Source organism: Mrakia frigida (genome assembly GCF_051309035.1).
Source record: "Mrakia frigida strain ATCC 22029 unplaced genomic scaffold BDY24scaffold_21, whole genome shotgun sequence".
NCBI classification, from domain to species: Eukaryota; Fungi; Basidiomycota; class Tremellomycetes; order Cystofilobasidiales; family Mrakiaceae; genus Mrakia; species Mrakia frigida.
This window is the reverse complement of record NW_027481260.1, coordinates 85,666-104,429: the sequence shown is the minus strand read 5'-3', so window position 1 is coordinate 104,429 and position 18,764 is coordinate 85,666. Positions and strand designations below refer to the sequence as shown.

Here is an 18,764-nt window from a genome sequence, read left to right as displayed (position 1 = left end):
CGACTGTGCGTCCGACCAAGCTTCTCAGATTTGGATGAGCTCGCTTCACCTCTCCAACTTTCACCCCTTCCCTCTCCCTCCAACCCACTAAAGTGAGCCCGCGCCTATCTCGCTACAGACTTTCGACCGTTCGCTAACCTTTAACCTCCCTCTTCTTTTTGTAGAGCTCTCGATTCGATGGGCAAACAACAGCAAACGAAAAAGAAGCAGGACCGTCGAGAAGCTCGACACAACCCTGTTCGAGTCCCAGACGCTCATCTCGGACAAGGAGCTGGATCCGCTAAAGCTCACCCTGCGAAGGAACAAGCTCTTCTCCCCATCATCGAGAAGGTACGTCTTTCTTGCTTGGAACTGAGGCTGGGGTGAGCAAAGGAAGGAGAGGTGCGAGCTCGAAGCTGACCTTTCCCCTTCCTTCCCTTCCCTTCGTTCTTGCTGCCAGCTCTCTGCTCCTGATGCCGCCGACCGAGTCTGGGCCTGTGCAGCTGTATCCAACCTCATCCAGAACGATCCTTCGACGAGAAGGTTGCTCCAGGGAAAGAACATCGTCGGGGCTCTGATTACGAGGTTGACGGATTCGACGGAGGACGTTGTCGTCGAGGCTGCTGGAGCTTTGAGGTCAGTTCTTTCCACCTTCCCTCCCTCTCGTCGAAGAGTTTGAAGCTGATTTAGATTGGTTTTTGGGTCAATATAGGAACCTATGTATCGATGGAGGTTATGATCTTTGTGCTGAGGTCTACAACAAGGGTGTTCTCTCGCCTTTGACCACTCTCATCGGACAGGTGAGCTTCGTTCCTTCGTTTTCCAGTTCGAGTCTTAGAAGCTGATCTCCATTTCGTTTCCATCGATCCAGATCTCTGGAACTCTCGATCGGATATTCTCTGCTGCTCCTGTGGACGTCAAGAAGGACTTCGAGGAGATCGCAAAGAGGAAGCTCGTCTTCGACCTCGCCGAGAATGTCATCACCATCCTCTGGTGCCTCAGGTGAGCTTCTAAACTATACTTTGTCCATCTTTAGCTCGATCTGACTCCCTTCCACCTTGGATCCTGCAGTGAAACCTCCGAGCGAGCTCTCACCGCCGTCAACAACCTTACTCTCACCCCTTTCCTTCTCTCGTTCCTCTCGTCGCGACAAGCTCTCCCTCTTCGACTCGTCACTTCGGCTGGTGAGTCTGAAACCCTTCTCCCTCCTCATTTAATCAATCCCTTCACTGACAGTCGCGTTCTCGTCTTCCTCCAGCCCACTGCCTCTACGTCCTCACCGACGACAACCCCGCTGCCGTCGCCCACCTTCGTTCGGACGGATCGTGGATCAACACTCTCGTCGACGTGATTCGATTCGGAGGAAAGAACGAGCTCTCGGAGGAGGAGGAGGAGAAGGCCAAGAAGGGGAAGGGAAAGGCTGAGGGTATGACTGGAGTTGAGGGTTCCGCCGTTGAGCAGGAGGAGAAGAGCGATTTGCTGTTGAGGGTTCTGGCTTCTGGTGAGTTCAGCTTTCCCTGTCTCAGCTCCCAAGGTAGAGAAGGAACTGGACTAACCATCCTTGCGATCGCTTTGATAGGAACCATCCGACACATCTCGCCTCTCCCTCCTCTTCTCCCCGTCGCCGCTCTCGACCTCGAGAAGACCCTGATCATTCCTCTCCTCGACCAACTTCTCGATCTCGATCTCGCCAAGATCTCGGAGGAAGTTACCAGTCTCTCTGCCGATCTCGTGAGTGTCCAAATCCCTCCCCCGTTCGAAGCCTTCCCAAACTGGAATTGACTCGTCTCCACGCGACGCGTTTTTCCCTTCGACTTCAGCCCGACGCCGCTACCATCGCTGCTCAGCTCAAGGACCCCAAGTCCGACCACAAGACCGAGTCCGAGAGGTCTCTGGAAGCCATCGAGAAGAAGTTGACGACCCTTCAGATCGGACTCGAGGTGTTGATGGGAATCTGCTCGAAGGTCCCTGAGGACAAGGACGAGGACGATGGTGAGTCTCGTTCCAGAGTTTCGTTCTGAATACGAATCTGACCCTTGCTGCTCCACTTTCGAACAGACGAGGAAGTTGTTCCTGAAGGAGCTGATGGAGACGACGAAATGATGGAGGACGAGGACGAGGAGATGGACGAGGAGGATCTGATCGCTCAAGGACGAGAACAGCCCGCCGACATCTCCCTCATCGTCGAGTCCGAAGACTCTTCCCTCCCTCTCCCTACAACCCTCATCACCCTCCTCTCGACTCTCAATCTCCCAACTCGGCTCCTCGCCCTTTCCAACCCTACTCCCCTCTCCTTCCTCCCCATCTCCACAACCACTCAAACCCCCTCGTCCCTCCCTTCCTCCCACCCTCCCACCACCTCCCTGCTCTCCACCATCCACCTCCGATCCCTCGAGACCCTCAACAACCTCCTCATGTCCATCACCTTCTTCATCCCAGCCTCCACCTCCCCAGAGTTCATCTCCGCAACCTGGACGGCCTTCTTCGCCCACTCCCGAGAGTCCCTCCAACCCATCTGGAACGGTCTCTTCGCCGTCGCGGGAGTCGTCGCTCCTGGACCGGAGATCCTGAGCGTGAAGGGTCAGGAGATGCGAGCTGAGATTCTCGAGGTCTGCTTGGGTGGGTTGATGGGTGTTGCGGGAATTACGAGGGGAGGAGTGAACGTTGGAGAGGGACAGGTCGAGCAGCTGATTGGAGCTCACAAGGGTTCGTTGAGGGAGAGTTTGAAGGTTCGGGCTCTCGGAACGTTGAGTTCGTTGGCCATGAAGGATGTGGATGTTACCGCTCAGACGGTTCAGAACAACAAGGTCAGTTCAACGAGGCTTTTCGCGTCGAGTCCAACCTCGCTTCGAAACTGACGCGTCGATTCCCTTTTTCTTCTTTCCACCCACAGCTCATCGGAACCTACCTCCTCAGCATCATCACTGGACCTTCCCCTTCCCCCGACTCGATGGTCGCCGCTCTCAACGGAATCTTCGACATCTACGCCGACGAGACTGCTCCATGGGACGTCGAGGTCTTCAGGAAGGGTTCTTTCGTCGAGGGTCTCAAGTCGAGCGTTTCTAAAGTTCGAGCTATCGTGAGTCTTCCTTCCCTTCGCTCATCTCTCTCTGAAATTACTTCTCGCTGACCTTTCGTTTTCGTTTGTTATGCAGACCCGTGGAATCGACAAGAGGAAGAACCCTGAGCTTCGAGCTCGAGCGGACGAGGCGTACGAGAACTTGGCTGCTTTCATCAAGTACAGGAGGAGCGTCGCTTAGATTTCTTCTCAGTTTGATCTTGATCTGATGATACCTATGTGGATATATCTTGCCTCCTTCCTAAGCTAAATGAGTAACAACGCAAACGGACGGGGACAGGAGGCGACGCAAATTCTTCGAGAAAAAACAGAGGTATCAAGGGGGAAGCAACGATATACGAAACTATCACGGTGGCTACTAAAGTGCTGTTAAGCGATGGGACTGAGTACGAAACGAGCAAAAAGAACGTCTCCTCTCCCTGCCCGACGCGTCCCCCCCCCCCCCCAACTTCGTGTTTCTATCTGCTCCTTCAGGTTGTGCGACACGATCCCGTTCCTTCTCTCTAGTCGACCAGTCTTCAACCTAGAATCGAACGAGACTTCATCGTGATTTCGGACGAGAAAAGGAGGCTTCTTCAGGACTTCCCGTCGGAACGTGGAAAACCGTTCCAAATCATCAGCCCTTGGAAGCAGCAGCCTCACTTAGACGACAGGACTTTCCTCATCCTCCTACCTTCGATCCAGCCCACCCTCGGCACGCATTCATCCTCCTCGCAAACCAGCAGCCCGACCCTCGACTCCTCTCACACCTTCCTTCTCCTCCTTTCCCGTCGTCGTCGTCGCGTCGGATCTTATACTCCACAACCGTTCTCGATCCCTTCCCCTCGCTACAAATCCCGTCCTATTCCTTCTTTCGTCTTTCGCTGTCGCTCTCGTGTTCGGTTGATGGGGAGAGGAGGCGAGGCTTAGGTTTCCGTCGCGTCGGTTTCTTTCTGTTTACTTCGTCGAATCTCTCTTTCTAGCCTAGCTGTCTCTTTTTACTCTTTCATCCCTGATATGCGCATCTTTGAACCGCGTCTACCCATCGATCTCGTACGCAAGAACGAACTTGTTTCTTATGCGTCTCGAGTCCTCGACGCGTTCGAGTCGACCGCTTTCCGTTCGGAATCTTTCGCTCCATTCTCGCTTCCAGCTAAGGAGGGGCAGAAAAGCGTCTCATACATGAAATGGTTTCGACGAGCTGGTCAGACTCCGCTGATTGAAAAAAGGGCAAGAAGAAGTTTGAAAGAAAAGAACGACGAATCGAGGGCAACGCGTCGACCTCAACAAACCGGCCCTTTTCGAACGTCGTGCAGGGTTCGAGCCTTCGAGACGTTCGAGGATGGACGGGATAACTGAGGAAGACGAGGACTGATACACAAAAAGAAGAAGGAACAGGAACGGACGTCGTAGTAATGTACTGAACAGTGGAACGCCCGACAAAAGACGAGCTGACTCTTGGATCAGACCTTTGCTCAGAACTCGTGCTCCCTCTTCCTGTCGCCCCAGGCAGATAGATGCCTCTGAGAAGAGCCTGAGAGCCTGGGGCGCAAGAAGATCCAACGCACGAGAGAAAGAGAAAGGAGCAGAGGAAACGAAAACGAAAACGAAAACGAAAACCTTCTACTCTCGACTCTCTCCTCCACTCGACCAAACCTTCCAATTCCCCTCAACTCAAGTGCCCTCCAACCTCCCTTCCCACCGAATATGGCGAGAGAGGATAGAGGTCTGAAGAGGTGAAGATACGAAGTGGAGAAAGGAAGGAAAGCGACGTCGTCTCGTACTCCCCTCTTGGATGGGCTCGATTCTGATATGTATCGAGTCATCCACAAGCTGGTAGACGAGACAGACGAAGCTCGGATGTAGGAGGGCAGAGAGAGGAATAGAACGACGGGAAGGAAGGAAGGAGAAGGAGATGGTGGCCGTCAGGAGGGAAACGACGAGAGTCGACCCCTTTCTTCGCCTCGTTCGTCAGATCTGCTCCCTCGAATCTTCAAATTCTTCAGTAGTCCCTCGAAACTAAACGGATTGTGAACTATCTCAGGAAGAGAGAAAATCTACCTGACCGTTGGACTCCTCCTTCCCTAGACATCCCACCCTTTCGCCGAGCTCACCTTTTCGACCTTCGCCTTCCTCCTCTGTTCCTCCTTCCCTTCCAACTCTCACCCTCGAACCCGACCCTCTCACCTTTTCAACCCACTTCCCTTCCTTCAGAAATGCCTCCTCCTCCAGTAGCCATGGGTGGTCAGCCCTCGATGTTCGACAAATGTGAGTCGAGCTCGCCTCGAATCGGAAGAAGAACGGAAGGACGAAGGAGCTGACCTTCCTTTCTTTCCCTTCGTTCAAAGTCAAAATGGGAGCTATCATGGGTGTTCGTCCCCTATCTTTTCGTTCAGCGTCGATGGGTTCTGAAGCTGATAAGTTTTGCTTCGTTTCTAGACCACCGTTGGACTGAGCATGGGCTTCATCTTCGGAGGGTTCACCGTTTTGAGGTCGGTCCCTCCCTTCCTTCTCCTGCCTCCTTCTCCTTTCTCCCTTCGTAGAGATCGAAACTGACTGAGGATGCATTCTGTAGAGGTGGAGCTGGACCTAAAGGACCTCTACACACCATGTCCCAGTACATGCTTTCCTCGGCGGCGACGTTTGGTTTCTTCATGTAAGTTGAGCTTCGGTTTCCCTTCCTTTGAGCTCGACCTTCTCGCTCGCTTTCCCCCATCTTCTCTCTCTTTCACACTTTTCTCGAGCTGTAGCTGATTCCTTTCTTCTCTTCCCCTTCTCTCTGCTCTTCTTAATCTCCATCTCGTCATTCTCGCCTTCGCATCGATCCTCCTCCGTTCTCGTTCGAACCATGTCCCCTTCCTCTCCCTCCTTCTTCCCTCCCACCTCAACTCCAGGTCAATCGGTTCCGTGATCCGATCCGACTCTTCCCCAACCTCCATCTCCCAAGCTCTCCGGGAAGACAAACTCGTCAGGCTGAGGATCGCTTCCAGGGAGGAAGGCAGGGAGTGGTTGAGGAAGAGGGATGCGGCTGCTCCCGTCGCCGGTCGCTCATCACTGTAGACCGGACGAAGCGAATGGAAAAAAAGAACGCGTTTGAGGATAGAGGGGATGGGGGAGGTGGGGGTTGGGCCACGGGGAGAAGCAGGGCTGGCAGAAGGGGTGGGAGGGGAGGGATAGGGGAACGGGGTTTTATGACTTTTTTTGCCTTTTTCTCGTCAAGGAGAGGGAAAGCGATCGGAGAGAATCTGCCTGAGCGGAGCATGTGTACATCTTCGGTTTGGTGCTAGAGTGCTAGTCGATCCTCTCGCAGTGGTGGGAGACAGAGAGTGTCGAACGAACCGTCGTCGGAGTCGTTCGCTTCCCTCTCTTCCTCCATCTCGTGCATAGAATCCAGCAAGAGACTGCGGGCTGGTCAGTAAGTCCTCCTGCTATGAAGCGATGTTTGAGGAGTCGGGAGGAGACGAAAAGCTGGACTCCCCGTGAAAGAAGAGGAGACAGAAAAGAACGCGTCGCGACCCTCCTTCAAAGGTTCAACGGTCTGGGTGAAAGTAGTAGATAAGCAGGCTGAAACAAGCAATTAAAAGCAGATAAAACGAAAGTGTGTCCATGAAGAAAGATAAAGTCCAAGATGCAACAGCGACCTCTACGAACCGAAAAAAATACGAAGGAAACGGAACGTCGTCGTCCCTCCCACCCGCTCACGCGCTCACCCAACGTAACGAACCAGCAAGCCTTCGAAAGAAAGTGTCTACTTCGAGTTGTAGTCCCCATCCCTGTGATCTCTCGGACTCCTGCCACCCTGGAACTGATTCGACGCCTCGTCCGAATAAGGCTGACTCGGGACGAGCAAGCTCTGTCTCGCCACGTCTGGGTGGGTGTTTTTGGGAAGGGAGAGGAGGGAGTCTCGGGTGTGAGAGAGGGAGAAGAGGGATTCTCGGTAGGCAACCTGGTGGAAGCGAGGCGTGGGGGGATTTGGGGAGGGGAGGGAGGCAGGGGGAAGAAGAGGAGGGCGGGTTGAGGCAAGAAAGGATGGTAGAAGAAGGAGAAGAGGGCAAGTAAGATATGTATCAGTTGGGAGTGAGATCATGAAATGGAGAAGGAGAGAAGAACTGGGGACGAACCTGCTCAGTGTAGTACTGTTCGAGTTTGACTTGGTACTCCTCTCGAGATCGACGATGGATGAAGTAGAGACCGGTGAGGGTTCCGAAGATTACTGAAAGGCGATGAACGAAAGAGAGTTAGTACTTGAGTCGAGGAACCAGGGAGAATAGAAGGAGCGGGGATGGGGCGGGAAGAGAAAGAGGGAGAGAAACGAAACGAACTCACCAAGAACGATTCCCACCCCCACAACAGCGTAGACCCAGCTCGCCGGCGAGTCTGCTGAGTCCGCAGGAGGAACACATACACCGGATGGTCCACAGTTGTACGTGTCGCACCTGACGACGCGAAAAAGGGAGAGAGGAAAGAAGGTGAGAAGGTGGACGCGTCGAAACGAAACGAATAAGAGATCAAAACTCACTTCTTATCGGCATCACACGAAGCTCCAATAGCTACAGTAGCGACACACACTCTCGACGTTCCATCACAGTACCCTCCTGTCCGACAGCTGAGCGAAAGGAGCAAAGCAGCAGGGCGAAAGACAAAGGGAAGGTGGTGAGCTCGACTTCCTTCCTTTTGTCGACGAAGCAGCGACTCACTTGTCCTTCGACCTAATATCCGAAACCATCACCCCAGCCAAGAAAGTGATGTAGTTGATGTTCTCGACGATGCACGTATCCCCCACCACGACGTCCGAGTAGTAGCACTGCTGGTTGAGGCAGATGGCTCCGTCGACGTTGAGAGAGGATCGAAGCTCGTCTGCGTTCGACGGTGGTTGGCATTCGTCTGGGGAAACGAATCAGAACCAATGACGATGTGTGAGTTGGGTAAAAGGTTTATGAGAGCTTGGGCGGTAGAGAAGAAGAGAGGAGGAAGGGGGACGAACCGTCTCGAGCGAGCCGACATGGCGACCCGACTGGAACCTGTTCCTCGCAGCCTGCCATGTTGTCTGGGCAGATTTGACCTGATGGGCACATATCTGGGATGGTATCGTTTTCTTGACCGTAGCCGAAGGGGTACTGAAGAGGAGGAGAAGGGGGAGGAGGATGGAGGAAGGAAGTGAGCTCGACTGTTTTTGAGGTTCGCCGCGAAGGGAGAGCTGAACCATCGTCGGCTGCTTCGAGCTCAAGGATGTAGGGGTGATAGCGAGAAGCTGAGGGCGTGACAAGAGCTCAGAATGGAGGCTCGAGTGAGGGAAGAGGGGGGAGGGGACGAGAAAGAGAGAGGAAGGAGGAGGGTTGACGTCGCTTGTCGAGCTCCTCCTCCAGTCTCCCAGCCGCTCGACCGCTCCTTCGCGAACCCGAGCTCTTCGAGGCTACCCTCTGAGTACATGAGCTCCCTTCTACCCTCCAATAAACCCTACAAGTTCCCTCGTTCGTCACCCGAGGCTTGAACAAGGGCCGACTCGATCCCAACAAAGGACCTCCTTCCCTCCCTCCTTCTCAGCCTCCTCCCGAGCATGGAACGAGACTCACCTCATCCTTCCTACAGCCTCTCGTCCGACAGATGTAGGTATCCGCAACTCCGTACCCAGGGTATTCTGGTCCAGGAGGAGTTCCACAGTAGGTCTGAGCGTCGCACCCATCCGTGAAAGCGTGCGTTTGAGGATTGTAGTATCCAGGGAGACTGGAGAAGCAAGCAAAGAGAGACAAAAGTCAGCAATCTAGAGCCGACGAGAGAGCGAGGCAAGAAGAGAAGGCGAGGTAAAGGGAAGGGGAGGAGGCTGAAGAGGGGAAGGGAAAGGGAGGACTCACTAGCACGTCCCGTTCTCGCTCTGTCTCGCTGCCAGCACTTGACGAGGAAGAGCTGTGAGGAGAGGGATGAGGAGGAGGAGAGAGGGCGGTAACATCTTGAGGGAGGAGGGCCGAGAGAAGAGAGGAAGGAAAGAGGAGGTGAACGTTGGAGGGATCGAGGAAGGACGAGCTCGAGGGCTGCGTTTCGAGGTCGCAGTGACGACGAGCTTGCTTTCTTTTCTCCAGATTTTCAGGTCGTACTTGGTCGAAAGTCGAAGAGATGATAGAGGAGTCAAACTTACAGGCAGTTGTGGGAAAAAAGGACAGAAATCGGAGAGGAAGACCGAAACAAGGACGCGTCGCTCAACCCTCGACCACTCCTTCTATTCTCATCTCAGTGTTGAGCTCGAGATATTTCGAGCACACACATCCAACAGGCAGGTATCGATCTGGGAACGTCTCGTAGAGATCCTTGGTGAGCCCCCCTCTCTCTCTCTCTCTCTCTCTCTCTCTCTCTTTTCGACCCCTCTCCGCCATCAGACCTCAAGCTGGAACATACTTCACTTCGCGATCTCCCTTCTCTACTCTTACTCGGAGATTCGTTGTAGAACGGCAGCACTTCCCTTCCGAAAGCGACCCGTCACCAACGACGAGAAGAGTCAAGGAGGATCGCCGTTCTCGGATCCTCCTGAAGAGAGATCAGTTCGGGAGATTGATGGACGACTAGGTTATATAGTGGTGAGGAGTATCCCATTGAGATTCAGAGCCTACGGTTTCCTGAAAGAGGGCTGACTCTTTCGTTTTTCTCTTCAGCTCGAGCCTCGACGCGTCGTTTGTCTTGGGTTCTTTGATTCTGTTATTCGGTTCTCAGAGATTTAGGTCTTCGTTCTTTAGTTCTGACGCATCCAAGTGTCCCTTGCGTACTTCTACTCTAGGCCTGCCTCGATTCAAGCCGTCTCGTCACATCTCTCACCTCTTTTCGCTCCACTCGAGTTGAGTCGATCCTCAGGTCGCCTCCCTTTTCTCCTTTCTTTCCTCCTTCAGCTCAGCTGAAGGTGGACAGCAAGGCCAGACCAGGATTTATTCTTCGCTCATTGATCGAAACAGAGGTGACTCTCGAACCTGTTGTCGCTGCTCGATCTCCAGGATGACAACACGTCGTTGCGATGCGATTATTGTCTCGTTGATTTCCCGGGCTCCCTCCTGCCTTCTTCCCTGCACGATCTCCTTCTCGCATCATCGCAGTCTTAAATGGCCGGATCATCCAGCGTTTATCCTCCAGCATCCTTTGGAGCCTTGCCTCGTCGTCAAAGTCAACGAGCAAAGTCAACTTTGAAGCGAGCTCGATTTGGACTCATCTCGTTCAAGTCAGCTTGGGAAAAGGGGAGGTCGGACTAAATCAACCATAAATCGAATAGATTCATATAAGAAAAGCGAAGAGAGAAGAGAGATAGATCAGAAGGAGCGAGAATGAAGGACGAGGGAGCGAAAAAGCAAAATGAAGAGAAGGAGGAGCTATGGAAGAAGGGAGAAGGGAAGAGAAGCTAGAGGACCAAGAGAAAAACGACAAACATGGTCTTGGTAGGAATGGTTGGTGAAATTAAAGGGAAGGCAGATGAAAAAGGGGTGAGGGATCCGAAATCGAGAGTCTGACGCGACGACGATCCGACGAGAGATGGTCTCGATCCTGCTACGGCTGCTCCTGACCGGCGAAGAGAACTCTGAGGCGGGGAGGAAGTAGTCCTTCGCAAACTCTCATGCTCTCCTGTAGCTTCTGAGCTTGTTCCTGGGTCTTGACGCGAACGATGATCGAGGTGATGGAGGAATGGAAGAGGATCTCGTCTCGTTTGATGAGGAGATCGATGATGCTGCCCCATCCATAGCAAGGGAGATCGGAGTCATGCGAGGTGATGTCCCAGACGAGGGACAGATCCGTCGAGGCGATGGGTTCTTCTCCTCCCACTCCGAGGAAACTGACTCCGTCGGACGCGTCGTGCAACAACGCATCTTCGTCTCCCCAGAAGAGATCGACGGAGTACAAGCAGATCGTTCGAAGACGCGTCCAGCTTGAGATTGCGGTCGCAGCTTCTGTTGAGAGCCGATAAGCGAGACAGTGGGAGTCGACCTCGCCGTGGTCAACCTTGACGACCAGTTCCGTTGGATCCAGTTTGGAGAGGAGCACGGATCCAAGGTCGAAAGCCATGAAGTCGAAAGATGGGTAATCGTCCTCGTCGTCCTCATATGGATACATATCCATGATGATGGTGAGCTTGTCGAGGCGAACTCGACCGTCCAGGCGATCGGAGGAGATCTGGGCGTCCTGAAGAGCTGACAGCGTGACTTCGAGGGAGCGGATGGTGTTGAGGGACAGGCTCTCATTCAGGCGAGGTAACGATGGGAGTAGCTGGGATAGCGAGAAGAGATAGGCAGATCATCAGCGGGGAAGAACAAGGGGGAAGAAGGGCGAACGAACTGACTCTTTGGCAGAACATCTTCTCCAACGACTCATGGTCTTGGACCTTGACCGAACGGTGTAGCCTTGGACTGAAGAGCTGTAGACAAGCGAGGCTCGCCTGTGAGGCTCGTGCCAGAGCTGTCTGATCTCCGAAAAGGATGATGGCTTCGAAGATCTCGAGAGGGAAGGATCGGAGGAAAGGCTTGAACCCAACGTAGGCTTTGACTTCTGCTCGAGAGGAGAAGTTCGGAACGCGATCGTTTTGACGACTGTATCGATCAATCTGTGAGAAAGTACCGATACAAGTCCCTCCGATCAGCTTTTTCGGCGAGGGCGAGCAAGACGAAACGAGAAAAGGTCGGGTCTCACCTTCGTCCACCTCTTCTTGTACTCTTTATCCTCCACAGGCTCCCCTCTTCTTGCAAGACGCTGCACCTTCTTCATCAAGGGAACGTCCTGCTCGATAATCCAGAAGCCTTCCGGCTGTAGGGTTCGACGCTGGAGCTTGAGGATGCGAACTGCTTGAGCAGCGATCCCCAGAAGGGTGTCCCTTTCGTCGTCGAGCTTCTCGTTTTGTTTCTGGAGCGTCGAGACGTCCTGCTTGAGTTGGTTGATTTGCTGCTGAAGCTCCTCGACGGATGGAGCTGAAGAAGAAGAAGAAGGGGGTTGCATAACTAGAAGAAGAGAAGAAGGGAGGGAAGAGAGTGGACGTCAGAAAGAAGGAAGGGGGGGTGTTGAGCTCGTCGACTTCGAAGTCTGGCTCAACTACGCGTTCTCTCGCTCGGCAGCAAATTTATCGGACCCTTTTTTTCACAGGGCTCTTAAGTTTAGATGTCTAGATTCAACTTCGGTACCAAATTCATGACTCGACCAAAAATGAAGGCTGCAGGCTTCAAGAAAGGGAAGGAGGGAAGCTCACGTCCCCTCCCTCCTCCTCCAAACCATCACACTCTCGCATTGAGCTCAACCTCCCTTCTCCCACCCCCTCTTTGGACTGGAAGCTGGATGTCGTCCGTCCCAGCTATTAACTTTGGAACTCCTCTTTCCGTAGGAGAGCTTCATCAACAACGCGAAGGCCCAATCTCCCTTCCTCCTCCATCTTCAACTCTTCTCTCCTCCTCGTCCTCTTCTTCCTCAGCTCTTCCCCCGTCCAACCTCCTCACCAACCTCCGAAGGATCTTCTCAACAGATAGTACCACACCTCCAGCATCTAACTTATCCTCTTCGACCTCCTCCTCGTCGTCCTCGTCTTCGCCTCAACCTTTATCGTCGGTCGTGGAAGGGAAGGAAGAGCTCACCTGGTCAGGGAAGAGAGTCGTCTGGAGCGAAGGGGTAGAGCTCGTGAGGAGCTTCTCTTTCGAGGGGAGGGGAGAGGTCCTTCAGGCTTTCTTCGCCTGGTTCGACGTCGGGAGAGGAGGGAGTCAAGGTCATCCATCGCCGTCCTCGTCGTCTCAACAAGAAGGATCAGCTCCTCCCTCCTCCTCCTCTTCCTCCTCGACTGGAGCATCCCATCACCAATCCCTCTCACGATCAGGTCTCAGCACCTTCTCCTCAGCATCCTCGTCTTTCTACTCCTCTTCAGCATCCCCCAAATCCTCCAAAGCCAGAGCCGTCTGCTTCGTCTTTCTGGACCAACTCGAAATCCACTTCGCGTCGGGAGATCGTCACGTCGTCCACCTCCCCTTCCCCTTTGGACGAGCTTGGCCACTCGATCTAGGAATCATCATGCAATCCTCAGCGACCCAGTCGACGAGCATGGACGCCCTCGGATACCCCAGTCAACAAACGTCCCTCTTCAGCCTCAAGGACCTCTTTGGAGAACCAAGACCCGTCGTCGTCCTTCCTCCCTCGCCGTCAGTCGTCGTGCCTCAGGAGCTGGAAGGAGCAGGAAGTGACTCGTTAGTCCTTGGATCCGACATCCTCTTCGTAGCATCTCGCTCGACTCCCATCCCCATCGTCGTCGCGAGATCCCCGTCCGGAGACGTCTTCTTCCTACGATACGGTCTCTCCATCCCTTCTTCCTCCGCCTCTCTCAACTTCATCCCTCTCCCACCCCCTCTAAAACCTTCACCTCCCATCAACGCTCAGCCATCTCTTCCTCCTACCTCCCGACCCAAACCTCGTTCTTCTGTCATCCAAGCTCGTCGGCGACACTCTTCCCTCGGTCCCTCCGAATCCTTCGCCAACGGAACCTCGATCCTTCCTCCTTCGAGAACTCCCATCAGCGGTACTTCCAAATCAGCACCGGAGCAGGATCCCATGTTCTCGAACATGACTCGAGGAGTTCTCCCATCGTCGTTGGATCCGAGTGGTCTTCAGGATAGGCGGTTGAGCCTAGGGAGGCACGACCTGAACAAGAGCATGGATCGGATGGTGTTGAACGGAGAGGAGGACGAGTTTGGATTGAGAAGAGGGCCGTTGGTGGACGGAGAGGAGGAACTTCTGGGGAGCTCTTTGGAACTGAGCTTGGTTTTCGTTTGGAGATCTGGGGAACGGTGAGTCCTCCTCTTTCGCGCGACGCGTCGTTTGAGGACCCTTCTGATCCTCCCGCTCTCTTTCTTCAAGATCTGTGCTCGAAGCTTCAACAATTACCATCAGCAACCAGTCGATCCATCTTTCCCTCTTCGACAAGTTCACCCACCTCCTCTCGACCTTCCTCCTCTCCACCAACTCGAATCATCCCTCGACCTTCGCCGTCTCTCTCATCGGAACCCAATCATGCCTCTCCATCGGATCAAACCCTTCTCATTCCAACCCTCAGTCCATCATTCTCAATGAGAACGGTCAACTCCTTCTCGCTTCACCGGATCCTTCCTCAAAAACCGTCGTCGACATCTCTCGGTCTCCCTTCCCGGTCGAACACGACTTCGGTCCTCCTCTCCAGACCCTCCAACTCGATACAGGGACCTCCTCATCTTTTAAAGCTCCCGTCAAACTCATCCAGAGCTTACGAGCGTCCCCCTCGTCGACGATCAGCCTCAAGTTAGGAGACGGTTCCTCGAATACAGTCAAGATCTCGCCAGGGCCGACGGGTCTCGTCGCCAGATGCCTTCAGGCTCTCGACTTCGCTCTCGACCCGTCGCAGGCATCGGAGTTGAGGTTGAAGATGTCGAGGAGAGGAGGAGGGACGTCGACGGAGTGGGAACCTTTCGCCGAAGAGCTCTTGACGGTCGTTGGGCTTCGGTCTCCGTCCGAGAGTTCTTCCTCCGTCAGACTTCGTCCTTGGGATCGACTTCGCCAGAGCTCTCTTCAGTCCCGAGACCCTGCTCTCCTCGCTCTCCAGTCGTCCACCAGTCCCTCGGAACCATCCCAGCCGTCTCAGGTCGTCAGACCTCCTCCGGATCTCCCTCGACTCGCCGCCGTCACTCGGTCGCTTCACCTTCTCGCAGAGGATTGCAAGCTCAGCCTCGTCAGGCTCGTTGACTTGGATCGGCTAGCTCCTCTCATCGCTCGACTGGCTTCGGCTCTCGGGAGGGAGGATTGGGTCGACTACTGGTTCAGGATGGTGCCATTTCAGGTGGGGAAGGACTGGCTGGGACGTGAGTCGACTCTTCCTTTTCCATCTCGTCAGACGCGTCTTCTCGACGACAAGCTGACCTTTCCTCTCTCAGCGAACGGCATCACTCCTTCAGAACTCCTTCCATCCCCTCCCGACATCTACACCCACCTCTCCTCGATTCTCAATCGTCGCCCGAACATCCAGCAATGGATCTCCCTCTCGGATCTCTCTCCTCCCCGTCCAATCACCTCTCCACCCAGGAAGGATCCCTGCAAACTCACGAAGGGACTCCTTGCCGTCTACTTGGAACTCGGGAAACCCTCGTCGTCGTTGGATCCGTCGAAGCAAGCAGCGGAGGCGGTTCTCTGCATCGTCTCGCAAGGGATCACCATCGACAAGCTCCTTCAACTTCCCTTCGGAGTCTCGCTTCCCCTTCACGAGGTCATTCGATCATGTCAGGCTTCCCCGCCTTCGGATTGGCCACTTGCTGCTTACGAGCTCGTACAGAGGTCGGATATGCGAAGGAGGTTGGGTGTTGATCGGAACGTCGCGGCGAAGAAGTTGGACGTGAGTTGTTCTTCTCTCCTGCTCGAAGCACTCCCTTACTGACTTCGAAACAACTTTCTATCTCTCAGTTCTCGTCTCAGGAGGTTCCTTCCATCTCGTCGTTGACATCGACGGCTCTCGATGCCCGGACGAAACGAGTCCCCTCGTCCAAACCGGCGACGGCTTCGAAGGCAGCTTCCTCGAGCGAGCAGACTCTTCGCTTTGGATCGGATCGAAGGATGGAGGAAGTCGATAGGATGCTCTCGACGTCTCGAACGGTCACCCTCACTTTACCACCGAAGCAGAACCAGTCGTTCGTTCCCTCTCGCCTCTGCTCTCTCTCTCCTTCACCTCGCTGACTTCCTCCTCTCTTCTTCCATTTCAGAGACCAAGAGATCGCCGCCGCTCAGAAGGTAGCAGCTCTTACTCTCGCCCAACGAACATCAGCCATCTCAGTCGGTCAAGGAGTCTTCGCTTTCGGAAGCTGCTCAGCAACCCTCACCCGATCTTGGCCAATCCCTCCCGTCGACTTCTCCGTTCGGATCCTCCCTCAGAACATCGTCCTCTCGGTCGATACTCCGTCCCTCGGACCCGAAGCTCGGGAGTGGTCCAACTTCCACAACGGAGTAGCAGCAGGACTTCAGATCTCCCCCGAATCCCCAGCCGTCGACAGCTCGTGGGTCATCTTCAATCGTCCAGCGGAACAAGGCTCGACGCACGCAGGATTCCTCCTCGGACTCGGACTCACAGGTCACCTTCGAGGAATGATGCCGTGGCATGCTTTCCCTTACCTCGACTCGAGACACGACTTCACCTCCATCGGACTCCTCCTCGGACTCGCTTCGTCCTACGCTGGAACGGAGGACTCCCTCCTCACCAAGATCCTCTCCCTCCACGTCCACGCCCTCCTCCCTTACGGATCCAGAGAGCTCAACGCCGCTCCTCTAACTCAAGCCGCAGCTATACTCGGGATCGGAATCCTCTACACTGGATCGAGGAACCGGAAGATGGCAGAGATCGCACTCAACGAGATCAGTCGTTCGTCGACCGTCCCCGCTCACGATCCTCTCTGCGACTACCGCGAAGCCTACGCCTTCTCAGCATCGATGGCCTTCGGGATGGTCATGGTCGGCCGAGGAGGAAAGGATCGAAGTCCTAGGGATCTCGAGATGGTCGCTCAACTCAGGACGGCAATCTTCGGATCGACTCCGGGAGCAGAGCAGCAGGCATCGAGCTCGAGCCAGCGAGGAGGAGGAGGAGGAACAGAGACCTTCGTCGACGTCAACATCACCGGAGCAGGAGCGACTGCAGCGTTGGGACTCATGTACCTTCGCTCGGACAGGCAGGACATGGCAGAGATCCTCGACCTTCCCAGGTCTCGATTCGACCTCGATCTCGTCAGACCGGATCTCCTCCTCCTTCGAACCCTCTCGAGAAGCCTCATCCTATGGAGCAGCATCTCAGCCTCGCAGGAGTGGGTCGAGTCCACCGTTCCGTCGTTCATCCGTTCGTCGATGAGGAAGAGGAAGAGAGACGGAGCCGCCCAGGATCACGGAGTCGAGACGGCCTACTTCAACATTCTCGCCGGAGCCTGCTTCGCCATCGGACTCAAGTACGCGGGAACCGCTCGGTCGACAGTCCACTCCCTCCTTCTCCACTACTACGACGTATTCTGGAAGGCTTCGAACGTTGCTCGTAAGCTCTCTCCTTCTTCGACGCGTTCTCCTTCTTTTCGACTCGACTTCTGACCCGTGCTTCTTATTTACTCCCGCAGCTACCTCCTTCGAACATCGGATCCGCCTCAGCACGGCTCGAGCTTGCCTCAACGTCGTCGCCATCGCCCTCGCCGTCGTCCTGGCTGGAACCGGAGATCTCAGCGTCCTCTCCCGTCTTCGTCTCGCCCACGGTCAACTCGACAAGGGCGTCAGTTACGGATCTCACATGGCTATCCACATGGCTCTCGGGATCCTCTTCCTAGGAGGAGGAAGATACACCCTCGGATCGTCGGACGCTGCCATCGCTGCTCTCGTTTGCGCGTTCTTCCCTCGCTTCACCCAACTCCAAGCCGACAACCGCTCCTACCCTCAAGCTTACCGTCACCTTTGGGCCCTCGCGGTGGAACCTCGATGCTTTGTCGCTCAGGACGTCGATACCGGAGAGTCGGTCTACCTCCCAATCAAGGTCAAGCTCGAGGAAGACGGAGTCGTCGGATCCCATCACCTCATCTCTCCTACCCTCCTCCCTCCCGTCGAACGACTCGTCTCCGTCAAGATCGATAGTCCTCGGTACTGGCCAATCAACCTCGATCCCATCGGAAGCGTTCAAGATCGAACAGTCCTCACCCAGAACCACCCAGTCTTCGTCAAACGTCGATCAGGATTCCTCAGCTACGCCGCCGACCCCAAGGGAAACCGAAGCATCTTCGTCCAAGCAGGACTCATCGGAGCCGCTCCAGATCTCGGAACAATGGCCGTCTCTCGAGGATCGTCGGCAGTCGGATTGGAAGCCGTTCGAGACCTCGTCCCTTCGTTGACGCCGGATCCTTTCCTCGTCGCCTTCTTCCGTCGACTCTGCACCGGATCCAGCACTCCCTCCCCTCCCCCGTCGATGTCGGACTTCGCAGGAGCAGCTTTCCTCGAATGCCTCATCAACGATCAACCTCAAATCCTCCGACTCTACCTCCAAATCCATCAACTTCGGTTCGCTCGATCCTCTACTCCCTTCCTCCCCATCCTCGTCCGGAACCTCCAGATGGCCCGAAACGTCCCTTCCTCGGTCGACTCGCTCCTCCCTCTCCACCTTCGAACCCCTTCCTCCCTCTCACCTCCCATCATCCGATCCTCCCTCCTCCTTCAAGTTGAATCCTCCCTCTCAAACCTCGTCGACGGAATCCGATCGGACGCGTCGTTCCAGGATCTCCTTCCTCGGTACGCTCACTCGGAAGTCATTCGAGAGACCGCGGAGAAGGAAAAGCAGGACCTGTCCCTCTACCTCGTCGCTGGAGGAGTCCCACCTCGAACGGTGCTTGCGACTTTACGCCAGCTCGTCGAGCAAGCGCGTCGACAGTCGGCTCATCTCTCGGCGGACGTAGGAGGAGCAGCGCTGGAGGAAGCTTTCGATTTGCAGAGGGGGTTGAAGATAGTTTTAGCAGCTACGGCTCGGAGGGTGGGAGGAGAAGATGTTCAGGGTTGGGAGGATCGCTCGGTGGAGGAGATCTTGAGCTGTTGGTGATCTTGTTTTGCTTCGTTAGTCTAGCTTTTTCGGTTTTTGCTTTTTCGAGAAGTGGTGTGAGAGGATAATCATGCTCGAGAGAAGGAGCACACTAGGGGTAAAGAAGAGAAAGAGGGACGCAAGGTAAACGAAGTTAAAAGCTAGGCGGGTAGGGACAGTGGACGA

At 54.8% G+C, this 18,764-nt stretch overlaps 5 protein-coding genes across 5 annotated transcripts; 3 read left to right on the top strand and 2 right to left on the bottom strand.

The window, feature by feature from the left end:
* SYO1 (Syo1p) lies at positions 1–3,293 on the top strand. The gene is made up of 12 exons (XM_076637905.1): positions 1–92; positions 165–330; positions 440–615; positions 692–779; positions 851–981; positions 1,051–1,163; positions 1,238–1,480; positions 1,559–1,710; positions 1,800–1,971; positions 2,038–2,786; positions 2,873–3,058; positions 3,135–3,293. The coding sequence occupies exons 2-12, from the start codon at positions 178–180 to the stop codon at positions 3,237–3,239; spliced, it is 2,268 nt and encodes a 755-aa protein (XP_076495308.1). The 5' UTR covers positions 1–92; positions 165–177; the 3' UTR covers positions 3,240–3,293.
* Positions 3,294–5,171: 1,878 nt separating this feature from the next.
* MGR2 (Mgr2p) lies at positions 5,172–6,242 on the top strand. Its single transcript, XM_076641043.1, has 5 exons — positions 5,172–5,305; positions 5,386–5,408; positions 5,477–5,529; positions 5,613–5,693; positions 5,932–6,242. The coding sequence occupies exons 1-5, from the start codon at positions 5,254–5,256 to the stop codon at positions 6,095–6,097; spliced, it is 375 nt and encodes a 124-aa protein (XP_076495307.1). The 5' UTR covers positions 5,172–5,253; the 3' UTR covers positions 6,098–6,242.
* A 332-nt stretch (positions 6,243–6,574) lies between these two features.
* Positions 6,575–9,126, bottom strand: BDY24DRAFT_393385 (uncharacterized protein). The gene is made up of 8 exons (XM_076641042.1): positions 8,890–9,126; positions 8,611–8,761; positions 8,022–8,154; positions 7,735–7,921; positions 7,557–7,643; positions 7,364–7,473; positions 7,159–7,250; positions 6,575–6,983 (listed from the first exon to the last, which is right to left on the bottom strand). Exons 1-8 carry the CDS (start codon positions 8,982–8,984, stop codon positions 6,786–6,788), a joined length of 1,053 nt encoding a protein of 350 aa, XP_076495306.1. The 5' UTR covers positions 8,985–9,126; the 3' UTR covers positions 6,575–6,785.
* A 1,257-nt stretch (positions 9,127–10,383) lies between these two features.
* BDY24DRAFT_435441 (uncharacterized protein) lies at positions 10,384–12,014 on the bottom strand. Its single transcript, XM_076644176.1, has 3 exons — positions 11,693–12,014; positions 11,346–11,606; positions 10,384–11,272 (listed from the first exon to the last, which is right to left on the bottom strand). The coding sequence occupies exons 1-3, from the start codon at positions 11,993–11,995 to the stop codon at positions 10,559–10,561; spliced, it is 1,278 nt and encodes a 425-aa protein (XP_076495305.1). The 5' UTR covers positions 11,996–12,014; the 3' UTR covers positions 10,384–10,558.
* Positions 12,015–13,048: 1,034 nt separating this feature from the next.
* Positions 13,049–18,599, top strand: APC1 (anaphase promoting complex subunit 1; the record flags this gene model as incomplete). The annotated part of the gene is made up of 6 exons (XM_076638133.1): positions 13,049–13,818; positions 13,889–14,862; positions 14,935–15,389; positions 15,458–15,681; positions 15,754–17,063; positions 17,143–18,599. The coding sequence occupies 6 exons, from the start codon at positions 13,049–13,051 to the stop codon at positions 18,597–18,599; spliced, it is 5,190 nt and encodes a 1,729-aa protein (XP_076495304.1).
* Positions 18,600–18,764: the final 165 nt, after the last annotated feature.

Bases quoted from the DNA above. Each gene is read 5' to 3' on its own strand.
- BDY24DRAFT_393385 (XM_076641042.1), bottom strand. From the start codon at position 8,984: ATGTTACCGCCCTCTCTCCTCCTCCTCATCCCTCTCCTCACAGCTCTT. The intron at 8,155-8,610 runs GTGAGTCTCGTT...CCTCCTCTTCAG, and splicing joins GAGGCTGTAGGAAGGATGAG to TACCCCTTCGGCTACGGTCA. The intron at 7,922-8,021 runs GTTCGTCCCCCT...TCGTTTCCCCAG, and splicing joins ATGTCGGCTCGCTCGAGACG to ACGAATGCCAACCACCGTCG.
- MGR2 (XM_076641043.1), top strand. From the start codon at position 5,254: ATGCCTCCTCCTCCAGTAGCCATGGGTGGTCAGCCCTCGATGTTCGAC. The intron at 5,409-5,476 runs GTTCGTCCCCTA...CTTCGTTTCTAG, and splicing joins AAATGGGAGCTATCATGGGT to ACCACCGTTGGACTGAGCAT. The intron at 5,530-5,612 runs GTCGGTCCCTCC...TGCATTCTGTAG, and splicing joins GGAGGGTTCACCGTTTTGAG to AGGTGGAGCTGGACCTAAAG.
- BDY24DRAFT_435441 (XM_076644176.1), bottom strand. From the start codon at position 11,995: ATGCAACCCCCTTCTTCTTCTTCTTCAGCTCCATCCGTCGAGGAGCTT. The intron at 11,607-11,692 runs GTGAGACCCGAC...ACTTTCTCACAG, and splicing joins ACAAGAAGAGGTGGACGAAG to ATTGATCGATACAGTCGTCA. The intron at 11,273-11,345 runs GTCAGTTCGTTC...TCGCTATCCCAG, and splicing joins AGAAGATGTTCTGCCAAAGA to CTACTCCCATCGTTACCTCG.
- SYO1 (XM_076637905.1), top strand. From the start codon at position 178: ATGGGCAAACAACAGCAAACGAAAAAGAAGCAGGACCGTCGAGAAGCT. The intron at 982-1,050 runs GTGAGCTTCTAA...TGGATCCTGCAG, and splicing joins ACCATCCTCTGGTGCCTCAG to TGAAACCTCCGAGCGAGCTC. The intron at 1,711-1,799 runs GTGAGTGTCCAA...CTTCGACTTCAG, and splicing joins CCAGTCTCTCTGCCGATCTC to CCCGACGCCGCTACCATCGC.